General features: G+C 38.4%; 1 protein-coding gene across 1 annotated transcript in view; it reads right to left on the bottom strand.

The window, feature by feature from the left end:
- Positions 1–210: 210 nt before the first annotated feature.
- Positions 211–15,852, bottom strand: part of LOC128739979 (O-acyltransferase like protein) — a 131,382-nt gene continuing 115,740 nt past the window's right edge. The window contains exons 8-10 of the mRNA XM_053835488.1: positions 764–1,069; positions 392–709; positions 211–336 (exon numbers count right to left, since the gene is read on the bottom strand). Coding sequence (XP_053691463.1) covers positions 211–336; positions 392–709; positions 764–1,069 — 750 coding nt within the window. The remainder of the gene's footprint in view (positions 337–391; positions 710–763; positions 1,070–15,852) is intronic.

Raw genomic sequence — 15,852 nt, forward strand, 5'->3', positions numbered from 1 at the left:
AACACAATGATTCATGAATTACTAATAGCAAGTTTCAATCCTGTATTGTTATCAAATGAGACGTCACGTCACATTGTAATGTAACAAAAATGATTTTTACTATTCCTCTGAAACCACTTTTTTCCGTAAGCATTTGCAATGTATAGTAAACATCAGTTGTCATTTACATTAGAAATCTAATTGACATTGTAGTTAAGCAATTAGAAAAAATCATATTTCTTTTTTCCTGCTAGGGGACATAATTTTCAGCATTGTGACAACCGGAGCTTCAAAAGAAAGTGATACGATGAATGCCAGTACGTATGAAGATACCACTTGTCCTAGGTATAATGTTGTCTATAAAAACGAAAGTTTGAGTATGCTTTTTTGCAATCATGTATTTCATAATTACCAAGTTGTTCGGTGTCATGTGGATCGGAGAATCCGACTCCATTGCATATATTCGATTCACAATTGGATGTACCAAATACGCACAGTAGGTGACCCTAGATAGAGGATACAAAATAGGAGCCGAGAGAAGATTATTTACCCATCCTCCGTATCCTGTGGAGCAGGCAATGATAACCCAAGCGCATGATAATGCCCATCCAGTGTGACTCAGAGAACTATATGCTGCTGCTGCTGGTTTAGTGAGTGTGGTATTAAACAAACCAAATAGTAAATATAGAGTCATCAATGTAGAAGTGATCCAACCTGAAGCCACCAAAACCTACGGAAAGGAAGTTTGAGATATTTGATTTAAGAGCAGCACTTAAAAATTTACCTTGGACATATTTATTTTACAATTGGTTTTGAACAGGATCCAACCGACGCTCATTCCCACAAGATACGGGCCTAGGCGAGTCCAGGGCTTATCGTAGATTTTATCAAATAGAGCAAACGGATCATCTGCATTGGGCATGTGATTATTTGTAAATGCTATGTATCCAGTGGTAGCCCACGATGAAATCATAAATATGGTAACCATTGCGGCGGCAAATTTGAAATGCCTCACGGCAACTATCAGGATAACTGCTCCTATGATGTAGAATTGTGTGTCATCTGCTAAATACCAACTCCAAAGCATACACTGCAGAAATAAACATATAAACAAAACTAATGTAATCCGTTTAGATTATGACTGTTCTTGTATTCTGTGCTCTAAAAAATATTTGATTCTGGGGACTTTCATACACAAAATTATTAGATTTTTAAGTTTTGTTTTTTCAAAACCTTGCTTGGTAGTCCAATATTGCTAAAAGAAATACTAAAAATCGTAAACATTTGCTGTTTACGAAACACAGTTGCTGAGTTAAGTCGAAATGTTTGGATCTGAGAGAGAAGCCAGCTCAGTGACAGATTGATTGTTTTCGTTTTCTTCTTCTTATTTTTGACCAGAAAATTTAAATGGTACCATTTAATCAAGCTAGCCCAGTTTACAGTAACAGTTCGTACCCGGTTCACGCTGATAGTTCGCTGCACTAAAACAATCCCAGCTGGCTCATCTTTCTCAGGTTCGGACTAGTCTTTCACAGTGCTCTACTACCTCCTCGACATCGCTATCTTGGTCTACAGAGTTTGACAGTACCTTCATTAGGATGGACCGCTAAATATTGTGCCCCAAACAACAACAGCCGTCGCATTGATTTTCTATGAAGTGATTTTTCGCCCAGTGTTTTTGACGTTTCAAATTCTGTCACAGAAAAATGGCGACGTGCCGGAGGGTTGTGGTAAGGCTTCATTTTCGGTTTTTGCTCAGTATAGAAGCTCATAGAGGTGGGCAAAACGGCTCTTTTGTGTGAGCGGCTCCGAACCGTTCATTTGCTGCTGCGAACCGATTCAAATGAGCGGCTCATGGCTCACAGTTCGTTGTTCGGCAGGTTGACAGTTCGGTAAACTACGATTCCCGAACCAAACTTCGTGTCGCCTTCGGGTGCGTTTGAGAAACCGTGGTTCTTTTTCAAAAGCCGTTCGTTTGAACGTTCTTTTTTGTGAACCGATTCATTTGAACGGCTCGTGAGCCGTTCGCCTATCTCTAGAAGCTCATTTGACAACAGTACCTCAGTGAAACAGATTTTGAAAAGGTAGCGTAAAGGGCAATTGCACATGTTATTATTATCTATAATATTGTTGAAGAAAGTATGGTTTTATCTTTTGTATTTGCGGCGCAATGGGGCTGCTACTCCGTTGGTAGCAAAAAGATCGCTCATCTGACTACCAACAAGATAGGAGCCCCATAACGCGGTAAATACAGAAGATAAAACCAAACGATCTTCTACAATATTGTAGATACCCAAGAAGCACACTTCAGGTCCATTTAGTTGAAGCAAAATTACCGGATTTTAACTGAAAATAGTCCTAATTCGGTTACTACAATTATTTTCTAACAACCGTGCTAGTAGGGTAATAGTAAACTCTACAATTGCCCTTTACACTATTTTTCGAATTCCATTTCGTTGAGACGCTGTAGTCAAATGAGCATCTGCTGAGCAAAAAACCGAAAATGAAGCCTGGTTATTGTCTACACCAGTGATGGCCAAAGCGCGGCCCTTCGTGATAATTTGTGCGGCCCGCGGGCTAATTTGAGGGATGGCAGACTTATGAATAATTTTTTTGATGACACAGGGGTCACTTAGTTCAGTCGTAGTACCTCGTGCATATTGTAAATCTGATTGCTCTGCGGTTTAAATCTTGTGATGATTGCTAAAAATCGGCTTTTGCTGCCGCCTATTTTACATTTTGGTATGCGAAAGAATAGCCAGAGGTCATTGCGGCCCGCGGACTCATGGGGCGACCTGATTTGGCCCGCACCACGCTTATGCCTGGGCAACATTGGTCTACACATATTAAAAGCAGCATAATAGCGTCTGTCCTTTATTTAAAAAAAAACACCTGACTTAATCCACCTGGCGGTGTGACCTGCACTTTCTACTGCCACAATAATTGTTTTTTAATTTCTGTTAAATTCAGATAAAAATTTGCAGAAATTTGGAAGTTTTGATTGAAATGTGGGGTGCGCTGAGTTAGGTCCAATTGCGGTATATATAAAAAATTAGAAATTAACCCTCTAACGATCTACAGACGGCTTTATCTTTTGGGCTTTAGCGCCATACACGAAGCTTGTTAGAAAAATTACGAAAAAAAATATTGCGCAAATATTTCCTTTTTCACTTTTGAAGAAAAAGGATATCTAGAACAAAATGATTATCATCAAAATTTTACTATGCTTGACTTCAATTTTGCAATATATCCGATTTTGAAAAAATAACTGGGTAGAGCATTAGATGAAAAAAGATTTTATGAAAAAATAATCATTAGTTTGATTTTTTTAATATAAAATATCGTTTATTCAAATGTAGCCATTCTTAATACATTACTTTATTAACTAGGAATAATTGAATTCAAAATCTAAGGCACCAATATCTATTACTAGCTGAGTGCCCGGTGTTACTCGGGGCGCCTTTATCTCACAGCCACTTGTACATCAGTTATTGTAACCGAAATGCTTATAATGCAAAAATATAACGCTTGTTTCTCTTTTAGATGTTCCTCCCCATTTGTCAGCTCTCCCTCTTTTGTCTACCCGGCCACTTACATAACTGTTTTCTTTACGGAAATCCCTATAAAACCCTATAAAGAAAGAGAAACAAAGACATTTATACTATTTGCACCTTCCGCTAACAATGGCCACTCACGCATAGGTAATGAATAGTTTTGTTATTGTACTTTTCAAAAAAAGTAGAAAGTGCAACAGTGTTTTTTCCATGGATACAAAAAACCTGTCATTCCTTTCATCTCACTTCAAGACAAAACTTGTTTGTAAACAATGTTTTTAGTTTCACCACCAGGAGCAAGTATGCACAAATTATTGGCCGAGCCCACTCTGGAACATGTCACATAAAGTTGACCATGGGAAAAACATGGTGTTTTCAGATCAACTCCACACTGTTTGAATGATTGCCCCCGTGACTCAAATAGAGTCGGCCAGCAACACTTAGCACTAATGGTCGAACACTTTTTATACGGGTCACTTTGATTCGGCGCATAATTACACTTGACAAATCTACAGCTGCGAGCATTGCCGTTTAGTGTTTCGTATTTTGATTTTTTCTGTTGTACGGATAAATTGTTACAGTCATGTGGGCGTTACTCCCCCCTTTATGTCAGCAACCTCTTGTCATCACCACCCTCTTTTGTTCCACCGTCACTTAAGGAAGAACCGTCCAAACATTTCGATGTCTTCCCCCTGTTACTCCCCCCCCCCCCTCTTTTGTCAACCCCGTCAGTTCTGATTTCCAACTGATTTGTCAGTTCTATGGACAACAAATTCACGTACCAGTTCAAATGGTGAAACGGAAAGCGAGGAAAAAGTATATCGATCGCTTCACCACGTAGATGTTCTCACTCCCGCACTTGCGAGGGAACCTCTCGCCCTATTAGGGAACCTCCCTCCCTCGTTTTTGTTAACCCCTCAGTGCTGATTCTCTTATGCCAAGGAACAATTGTGCCAAGTTTGATGAATAACCGTTCAGGCATTTCGGAGTTATGACCTCCCCCCTCTGCTACGAACCCCCCTTTTGTCAACCCCCAGTGCTGATTCTCCTATATCAAAGAACATGTGTGCTAAGTTTGGTGGAGATCGGTCAGGGCGTTCTGGAGTTATGGCGGAACATACAACCATACAAACATACAAACATACAAACATACAAACATACAAACATACAAACATACAAACATACAAACATACAAACATACAAACATACAAACATACAAACATACAAACATACAAACATACAAACATACAAACATACAAACATACAAACATAAAAACATACAAACATACAAACATACAAACATACAAACATACAAACATACAAACATACAAACATACAAACATACAAACATACAAACATACAAACATACAAACATACAAACATACAAACATACAAACATACAAACATACAAACATACAAACATACAAACATACAAACATACAAACATACAAACATACAAACATACAAACATACAAACATGCAAACTTACAAACATACAAAGAAACTCACGCTCATTTTTATATATGTAGATTTTGTTTCACAGTTGTTAACAAATGATATGTAAATTATGAAAATTTTAAGAATTTGATAGGGTGACGGATCCATATTTCGCCATCATTATCCAAAAAATTTACATGAAACGAAACAGATCAAGGTTCTATAAGTTCAGATATTTGATAACATGAAAATATACTTCGGACATTTCTTTTACTGATTCAATCATCATATTCATACTAAATTGGGTATTTTTCTCGTTATAGTGATTATTTAAATGTGTATTCTGAGCCCCAATTTCGCCACCCAGTTGCCAAATTTTGCCAGCCCTTGGACCCAAATTTCGCCACTTTAAAAAACCTGATTTAAATAGATTATAATGTAAAATTTATAAATGAATTCTCTATATTCTAAATAAATCCAGTTGTAAAATATATTTTGCGTTTTCAAGAACGGTTTTGAAAACCAATAAAATCACAAATAAACCAATGAAAAGCACAAAAATTGGAGAACGTGGTTTTTACCTGACAGGTTCTCGTCTACAGCCCGGATGCCGTTGGCTAAGCTCCATCGCCATGAGCCTCTGGGTCTGTCTCTTCTACGCTGTCCTTGTGGATTCCAGTCGAGTGCTTCTCTGCAAACCTCGTTTACTCCTTTCCTCATTTTCTGTGGCTATCGGCCGTTGATGACACCGACGATAGAGTTCCTCATTGGATATCCAGTTATCAAGCCACCAGGCACGAATGATGTATCGCAGCCACCGGTTTATGAATACCTGCAGTTTTTGCGTTGTCCCCGCTGAGACGCACCTCGTTTCGCAGGCATACTGCAGTACGGATTTAACGTTTGAATTAAAGATTAGGGTTTTCGTACGTAGAGTGATCTGCAAAGGCAACCCTGGCCTTACTGATCCGTGTGGCTATATCAGTCTTGGTACCACCATCGGGCGTTGTCTGGCTACCATGATATTGACTGGCAAAGGGTGAACATGTGCATTCCATAACCTCTGTTCATTAACTCCTATTCCTACCTCCACGAGGTGCCGGCTGGGGTACGCAACTTCGGTTGTCGTATGCTAACAGGAAAGGGGGCACAGTGGCTCCCGCCCACATTATGATGGCAGCCAGGGTTGCCACATGCACAGATTATTCTGTGTTTAACAGATATTTGAAAGAAATCGCCTGTACAGAATCTGTATGCACAGAATACAGATTTTCGCCAAATTATACAGATTAAACAGATTTTTGAGCTTTTACATGAGAGTGAAAGAGACGGAAATAGTCAGCAAAATGACTCTCTATCTCTTTCACTCTCATTGTTTTGCATTGGACAGATTTTTGCACAGATATTTTTCCTCGCCGTACAGATTGTCAGATTTTTCCAACAAAAAACACAGAATTATATGTGGCATCCCTGATGGCAGCCCCATCAGAGGGATAAGGACCTTACGTTAACAGCCTACTGTACCGGAACACAACAAAGTTACCGAAAATGAATAAATGAGTGCCGAGACTCCAAAAACCTCTTCCGTATTCCCGACCTAAGTTTGGAAGACATAATCGCACTGTCAGTGCTTTATGGTCCGTAAACGAACACACGTGTGTGTTGGCTGTTCTAAGCTGTTGCCATAGCCCGTTGCTGACATACAATCGGTCCAGCCTAGATGCTGCATTGTGAGAGATGTAAGTTGGTTCCTGTATATTAGGGTGTAGTTTCAGCCACATATCATGTAATTGTATTTGCTGGACAGCATTTTGCAGAGCGGCACTCGAATTTTAACGAGCAGAATCATATACTCTCAGCACGCAGTTGAAATCTCCGGCGAGGGTAAATGTTATCGGTGTTGTGACAAAGATAGTAGGATAGTGTCTCATTGAAAAATCGCTCTCTATTTGCTATTTGCTGTACCCGAATGCGCATATACATTGCAAAGTGTTGTGTTTTGGAATCGAAGTGCAATTAGTCGACCATTTAGGCTCTTCTTGCGTATATGCGATGTGCTCCTTCAAACCAATTGCCGCTCCTCGTCTGGCAATATCTACGTTGCAAACGACATTGAATCCAGGGATTGTGAGTCGTTCGTTCTCCATCTCTTGAGGAAGACAATGTCAAATTCATTTGTGCGGATAAAGGTTTGTAAGGCGTCGATTTTAGTGGTGTTCGTCATGTTGTTGATGTTTATGGTGGCACCGTTGTAGCTTAAAGTATTGAACGTTATATCCTTGGCTCCTCCTCACGCTCGTTGCCACCACTTCTCAGTTTTTTGTCGGGTGGGCGTCTCCTCGAACTTCGTTTGCTGCTTGCATTGGAACTTATAGATGAGTCAGTGTCATTGCCATCGTTTCTATCGGCTGTAGGCTTGCGGGAAAAAGATCCAATAATGTGTGTTTGGCCTAAATTGGTTAATGAAGCTGCATTATCTGCTAACTGAAAAACCGGAGCTGGGAGTTTTAGAAAGGGTGATGCAGCACGTGAAGTTGCTGGTTCAAGGATTAGCTTCTCAGCGGATGTCGTCCTTTTCCCCATGACGGTGTTTGATGTTAAATCTAATCTTTGGTCGTTACTGCGTGATTTCGGCGGCATTACCGTTTTCGGTTGGGCTGGCCGACTGGTTGTTTGTGTTGGTTTAAGTCTAGCATTTACTGATTTTGCTGGTTGTTTCACCGCATCTGCATAGGTCCTCTGCACGAGCAGTTTTGACGTAGGACTACGCCTTATGGTAAGTTTTGAGATAGGGTGTCATTCCAAAAAATCGAAAAATGCGAGCGTCACGAAAAATGATAGGTTTTGAGAGTTAATAGCTCAGCGGTTTTCCTATCGATTTTCAATATTCTTACACCAATCGATCGGAAAATCTTCTAAGAATTAACCCAAATTAAGAAAAGTATGGATTCTTGATGTTGAACTATTGAAAAATTGAAAATAATGAACCTTTGTTTTACCAGAATTCTCGCTTCGTGATTGGTTGGAAGATTCTTTGATATCTGTGCTTGGGAAGTAAGCCAAAACAAGTGACAAAGTTTCCTCATTTCAACAAGATTGCTTAACACCGCGATTAAACCTAGACCATTTTGATGTCCTTGCTTGGGAAGTACGCCAGAAAGAGTGACAAAGACCCCTCGTGCCAACAGATTTCTTACGAACGCAATTAAACCTAGTCCAATTTGATGTCTGTGACAGGAAAGTGTGCTAGTAAAAATGACACAAGTTCGTTGTCCCAACAGATCGCAAATTCTTTACTGCGAGACGATTAAACCTCGGCGAATTTGATATCTGTGTTGGAAAAATGTGCTGCAGCTGTAGTGTTCGGTTATAATACGACTCTGTATGAATACGCATGCTTGCCGTTTCATTAGAAGTGTAGTGAAAAGATGTGAAGATGTGCTGTTGATAAAATAGGATTGAATTGGTAAAATCCCTTCAACGTGGGGAACCATGGGCAATAAAAACAATCTTTAATTTCAGTAAGGTAGCAGGAAAGCAATAATTTGTGTTCTTGATTTTGTTAAATTGTTTTCCAATGCACAATCTTTTAGAATTGAATGTATGCAACGTTACTACTTTGATAAATGTTACATACAATGCATGTAGCATGCATATATGTTACATATAGCATGTATACATAAAGAATCCAATGATTACTTGAATGATTGAATACATGCTACTATCACTACAAAGAGACTTACGTACACACTTAAACGATTCGGTAAAATTTACCGAAATCTAAACAGCTGAACGTTCGGTAAAATTTTTTATTGCACCAAACATTACTAATGATCTGTAAACGTCGTTTGGCACCATCGAAATTTTTACCGAACATTCAGCTGTTTAGATTTCGGTAAAATTTTACCGAATTCGGTGCTTTTTGTTAAGTGTGTAGTCCTGCGTCACCTATATATGCTGCTGTTGTGTTGTACACAACCCCTCTGATATTTTTATTCTGCACGTATGTAGCGCCAATGTGAAGATACTCGCGACAGTGTTTGCATGTTTGGCGCTGTCCAAAATACGTCATATGTGCCAATTCTCCTTTTCCTTTTTCCCCAAGAATCGATGTTTTCGATTTTAGTAACCATCCTCGCGATGCGTACGCCACCGGTATAAGCACCAGGGAAGTCTTAGTCAACTCCGAGCTGTTTCTCATGAATATCATGGACATTGCCGTATTTATTGAGAGAACTGATAATTTCGTCGCATGACACTCTGATAGGTCATATAATTTAACTTCGACCACTCCATCCTCTAAAGTGAGGGTTAAAGGATACTTCTTTCCGTCACTACCAAGCATACCATGTCTAAAAAATGGCCATTACCCCAATGGCCATTGGTTCTTCGCATACTTTCCTAGCTAGTTCCAGATCTATAACACCAACAAACGTAACACCAAGTACTCTGCTATTCTAAAATCGTATCACTTTTCCTGGATTTAATACAAGTACATTAGCACAGAACTGCACACTGCTAAGACTTGGTTTTTTGGGTAGGTTCCCATAATTCATCCGGAAGCTATTTAGTCTTCCCATTTTCGCACACCAAACATCCGGCGGCAAGACGATTGGAAAGACTTCACACAATGGAGAATCTCCTATAATAGCTTGTGTAGGTGTAAGCAATAAAGCGTTTGTACGACACAGAAGTATAACGCTAACTGTTGATCGCATCGTTTTTACGATCATGTCCGTTAGAAGATTTAGGAAACGAGATGAGGTCAAAGAAATAGTGCAAAAGTAGCGTCATAAATATGCTTGAGGATGGGAAATATGATCGATATGATTTCCAACGCTTGTCATTTTCGATGGCATAAATGGTCGCATACTTATTTATTTATTTAAACATTTATTGAAACATTAAGCAATTATTTATGTATTTAACACATGATACATGACATAAAACTTCTGTCTTTTAACACTAGATATACCAGCATTTTAAATATACCTTCTTCTATCTCCACCTACTCGTGGTAGGGTAACCAACCTGTTTTGGACCTCATCTGCAGCTGTAAATAATTTGGACAATTCTATATGAATTTGCTGTAAGTGTCCAAATTATGTACAGCAACAGATGGAGTCCAAAATACGTTGATTACCCTACCAGCCGGAATAGAGGCAATCTTAGCAGAGATGTGGTAACCAACCCTGGTGGAAACTAAGGTCGTATACCGACGGGCAAGGAGGCACTGTCTTGACTCGGCACTATACGATAGCAGCCACATCATGAGACTCGACAGCATAGCCTTAGTAAGGAAAGCTTTTTATATCTAAAATATTACGAAAAATCAAGAAAATTCAACTCGAAACATTTAGCATGGACAAAGGCGATGAAACAAGGATTTGGAATGGATGCTTCCTACCTGGAACTGTAAATCACTAAATTTCGTGGCTGGTGACAGGATGTTGCTCGTTCAGTTAGAACCGCAATTGTTCGACATTGTGGCACTATAGGAGATCTGTTGCAAAGCCGGGAATGTGTGGGGGATCCGTGGCGGCAAGGCCCAATTTTGCCAGAACGGTGGAGCAACCAACGAACTGGGAACGGGCTTCGAGGATATGGGCAGAATGCCGGATCGCGAGAGGATATGTGTTGAGGATAACAGGCTGCTTCTTCAACTATACCATCATAAACGTGCACTGGCCACACGAAGGTAGACCCGACGACGAGAAAAGAGCGTTCTATGTCCAGCCGGGTGCAACATACGATAGCTGCTCGCCGCGGGATATCATCGTCATTGGGGATATGAACGCTCAGATCGATAGGGAAATGATAGTATAGTGATAACGGCGCGATGCATTCACTTTACAGCTTCCCGAGGCATGGGGATCAGAAACAAATTCTTTCCCCGCATAGGTCTACAAAACCACCAGGAGATCACCTGACCAACTAACATTGAACCTAATCGACCATATTCTCATCGAAGGCCGGGTTTTCTCGCACATCACCAACGTACGCTCTCTACGGGGTACGGATATCGACTCAGATCATTACCTAGTAGCAGTACACGTGCGCTCAAAATTATCGACGGTATATACCTCACGACAAAGCCACCCTCCTCGGTTAAACATTCAGTAATTAGACAACCCGCAAGGTGCTGAGAGCTACGCGCGTACTATGCGCCTTTTTCTGTGGCCAGGTGCTTCGACCCTCGAAGATAAATGGAGCAGGATACGTTCGGCCATCAGTGAGGCCGCAAAACGCCAGAAGGAGAGCTAGAACCACTAGTCAGGCTAGTGCGATGCGCCAGTTCTATGAGAAGGTGAACCGATCTCGTAAAGGATACACACCGAAGCCTGACATGTGTAAGCATGAGCAGGGAAACCTGGCCACAAACGAGCACGAGGTGGTTGGTGAGTGGCAGCAGTTCTTTGATAGGGATCTCAATTGCTGATATAGCAAAAGGAAATGGAGCAAAAGTCAACGTATGAGAGCCTATGGGCGTTTCGACTTCCGATCTCAAAGAGATCCGGCGAGAAATCGGTCAGCTGGAGAATAGAACCGCCGAAAAGGACCGACTCTCGATAAAACTCATCAAAAATGGCCAAGAACCATTAGGAACGGCACATCACTGAATAATTTCATGCTCCGGACTAACCGTTCTCCTGAAATGCTACATTTCTTCATAGCATCTCGCACCAGTAATTTTGACTGGTGCTGGTATAAATGGTAAAAACAAAAATTATATTTGTTACTAATATACATAAAGTAACATTAAGTTCATAAAATGTATTCTCTACTTATGGCTACAAAAGTCATAACATCGTTTCTAAAAGCAAATGTTATATGTTGTAGAAATTTCAAATTAAAATTGCGCGACCAGTCAAAATGACTGATCTGGTATATCTAGTGTTAAAGTGTCTTTTACGGCGATAATGAAAAAACGACCGTTTTTTTGTTTTTTGTTTCAAATTTTTTGGATGATTTTTGGTCACGGGTTACGTGCGAAAATATTTATTTTCCGTTTATAGTCGACGTTTCGAAGGGTATCCCCTCATCTTTAGGACAGCTATTCATTAACAAAAATTTTTTCACAAAGTTATACATGTTTAACATTAATTACAATTTAACTACTCGCAACGTATGCAAATATTTCTGTCAAGTGGATTGTGTCATTGCAATGCAGAAAGTCTGTTACTCTACAATAAAAAATCAGAGGGGTTGTGTACAAGACACGACCGCATATATAGGTGACGCAGGACTACGTAAGTCTCTTTGTAGTGATAGTAGCATGTATTCAATCATTCAAGTAATCATTCGATTCTTCATGTATACATGCTACATACGTTGTATGTAAAATTCATGAAAGTAGTAACATTGCATACGTTCAATTCTCAAAAGATTGTGCATTTGAAAACAATTTAACAAGATCTAGAACACAAACTATTGCTTTCCTGCTACCTTACTGAAATTAAAGATTAAAGATTAAAGGGATTTTATCAATTCAATCCTATTTTATCAACAGCACATCTTTTCACTACACTTCTAATGAAATGGCATGCATGTGTATTCATACAGAGTCGTATTATAACCGAACACTACAGCTGTAGCACATTTTTCCAACACAGATATCAAATTCGCCGAGGTTTAATCGTCTTGCAGTAAAGAATTTGCGATCTGTTGGGACAACGAACTTATGTCATTTGTTCTGGCACACTTCCCTAACACAGACATCAAATTGGACTAGGTTTAATCGCGTTCGTAAGAAATCTGTTGGCACGAGGGGCTTTGACACTCTTTCTGGCGTACTTCCTAAGCAAGGACATCAAAATGGTCTAGGTTTAACCGCGGTGCACCATAGTCGGAAAATTGCGATTTTTGGCTAAAATTATTTTTTAGTTTTAAATTGATTCTAGATTATATTTGTTACAAAACAAATGATTTAAACTTACTCATATTTAGGGTGATTTGGGGAAAAATGATCAAATGTTTCCTGTATAAATATTTGCTTGACAAAAAAAAGTTTCTTGCGGGGATTCTCCCATTTTCTCATTGAAACTTTCTTCAGGTACTAAATAAATTTAGTAACAAAGATAATCAAATTTGTTGAAAGAGTACTTAAAATTTTAAAGACTTGCTAGAAATATAACAATTTTAAAATTATTTTTTTTCGGAAAACGTCAAATTATAGCAAACTTTTAATTCATGTTTTGATACAACATACTTAAAGCTTTCAGACACACTGTAAGAAACTGCGGCGACAAGAGGCGACAAGAATTTTTTTATTGATTAAAGTTTATGAGAATTGCATTTTTGTTATAAGTAGCCTATGGCGCACCTCATTGAGTTTAAATTTGTTTTCATTTCATCTTTTAATAGGCTAAGATATCAGTTTTAAAATGATATATAGCAATAATATTTACATCCGCGATAACTATTTAATTTTTTGACTTTTTTAAAATGACCTATTTTTCAAAATTTTGAAATGGGCAACTTTGACGGCTGATTTCTATATATTTTTTTTCTATCAATTTTATTCGCGAATCTTAAAAATATAGACAATTTACTACAAAACCGCGTTTAAGCATGTGCTAAAATGTGAAATTTTACATTCGGTAATTTTGGCCGCTACTTTATATGGAGCCCTTCTTATGTGCGGTGTTAAGAAATCTTGTTGAAATGAGGATACAGCCCGGACTTAATTATCCGGGTGACAAATTTTATTTTCAGCCCGGATAATCGAATCATCATTTTTGGTACAAAAAATTTTTAGGCATATCAAGTTTTTTGACTTTTAGGTATCAGAAATGTTTTATTTATTATTGATCTATCTTCCCAAAAGTCAGAAAATTCCTTTCTTACGATTTTTTCCACTGATAATTTTTTTTTGGTGCAATATTATTTTTGTAGGGTAAAGAACTAGCCTTATTACAAGCGATGGGTTGACTAAGTGGGGGATATCAGCATACCAATCTTCTTGCTATCTTTAGTTCTTCAAGCTGTTACCATTGGAAGACACTATTGTTGAGCTAAACTTTTGATTTTTCGCTTTAAAAGTTGGAGCGGCGGAACTAATTTTGAACAGACCGAACCCATTTTCATCCGCAAAGTGCTTTTTTAAGCAATGCTGAAATCTGAATTTTTTTACGTCCCCTTAAAAAATCCCTCGAACTTTTCCCCCTATTCAGTAAGTTCGCGTTCCTATCCGCGACCTACTAATCGGCATCTGATGCGTAATCGGCATAGCGTATCGGCATAGATGCGTAAAATGCCATCTGTCTAAATTGTTTATCGGGGCATACACTCACCGCACCGTTCGGCAAACGGTATTCGTCGTCTCTTTTATTCTCTAGTGTTCTTATGGGAAACTGCGAGTTTGACGTCTCACTCGCTGTTCATAAGGATGGTGGGAGAACAAAAGAGGTAAACATATAGCAGTACGCACGATCCGACTCAGAACAGTGTTGTCAAAGCAAATAACATTGAAACACATCGTTGCTTTATTAAATCACTGAGAAAATCTTCGAAAATTATTGAAAAAGCTGTCTTTTGTGTTGTTTTTAATAAAGAAAAATTAATTATGAACATACATTTCTCTTGAAAGTATTGATCCACGTTTTCACCATAGGAGCTTTCAGTTAATTTCAAACTTAAAATTCTTATTTCCAGAACCGAAACAGTGTCTTGGCAACACGATAGTTCATCATTTGTGCTGCAGCTGCTGCTAGTGGTGAACAGGTTCCGTCGATTCAGAATTTGTTTTCAGTTTTGTTAGAAAATAATAAAACTTTTGGTTAGTGACAAAGCTTTAGTTAATAGAAAAAAAGAGACTGAATAATATGGTATGTGACAATTGAGTGCATGACTTTCAGAATGGTTATAATCAGTGCTGAAAATTTGATGAATTCGTTAGTAGTGAGTTGGCGATTGCTGAAGAGCAGCTGAAAAATGTACGTTTTTGGACAACAATTTTTAATTCATCATATTTCTTGTCGGAAACCCAGTAAATTGTGTTTGTGTGAATCAAATGTATGGTTAAGTGATTTGTGAAGATGATCCTATCAAAAGATTTTGAAAATATGAATAAAAAAGTGCATTTTCTAATCATTTATGTTCAACTAATTAAAATAGGTAACACTGCTTAACTCGTTCCTTACCCTATGTTATGCTTTTTCAATACTTAGGTATTATAAACGTTTTTTTATTATTGATCAATCTCCCCTAAAGTCATAAAATTGTTTTTTTGCAATTTTTTTTATTGATGATTACGATGATGATGATGATAGTAATGGTGATGATGATGATGATTTTTAAGTAAAAAAAATTGATTCCATCATCGCAGGATTTATTTTTGTTTTGTTCGCCGATAAAAGGAATATAAGAAAGGAATTTTGTAGCTTTAGGGAGGTGCATCAATACTTGTCAAGTTGGAATCATCATGTAGCATGAAAACTATAACATTAAGGTTTAAAATAAATAAGGCTTATACAAATTTGGAAAAAAGTTTATGTCCTGGTCTCGAAATATTGTTGAAGGGGGGGGGGGGGAGGGGGCAAGAAAAAATAATAATCAAACCTTCAATAACTAGACAAAGGAGAAGAAACCAGTGTTTATTTTTCCAGATTAATAAAAGTTCAATACAAAAAAGTTGTACAGTACTTAAATTTTAGTTCAAACCAAAACAACTTTCAAAATTTTTTGATCCAAGCACATAAAGTTAGTATTCTGGCAGAGATGAATCAACTTGAAAATAGTGAAGTGCTACAGGATCACTTTAGAGAGGCATAAACGTGTAACTTGACCTTCATTTGAATTTTGATTTTTACTTGCATGTCACTCGGTTAGTTACCTTGAATTTTAGAATAATCCAAATCTGTGTCACTTACTAGTTCAGTAA

This window comes from Sabethes cyaneus, chromosome 3, assembly GCF_943734655.1.
Source record: "Sabethes cyaneus chromosome 3, idSabCyanKW18_F2, whole genome shotgun sequence".
In the NCBI taxonomy this organism is placed as follows: domain Eukaryota; kingdom Metazoa; phylum Arthropoda; class Insecta; order Diptera; family Culicidae; genus Sabethes; species Sabethes cyaneus.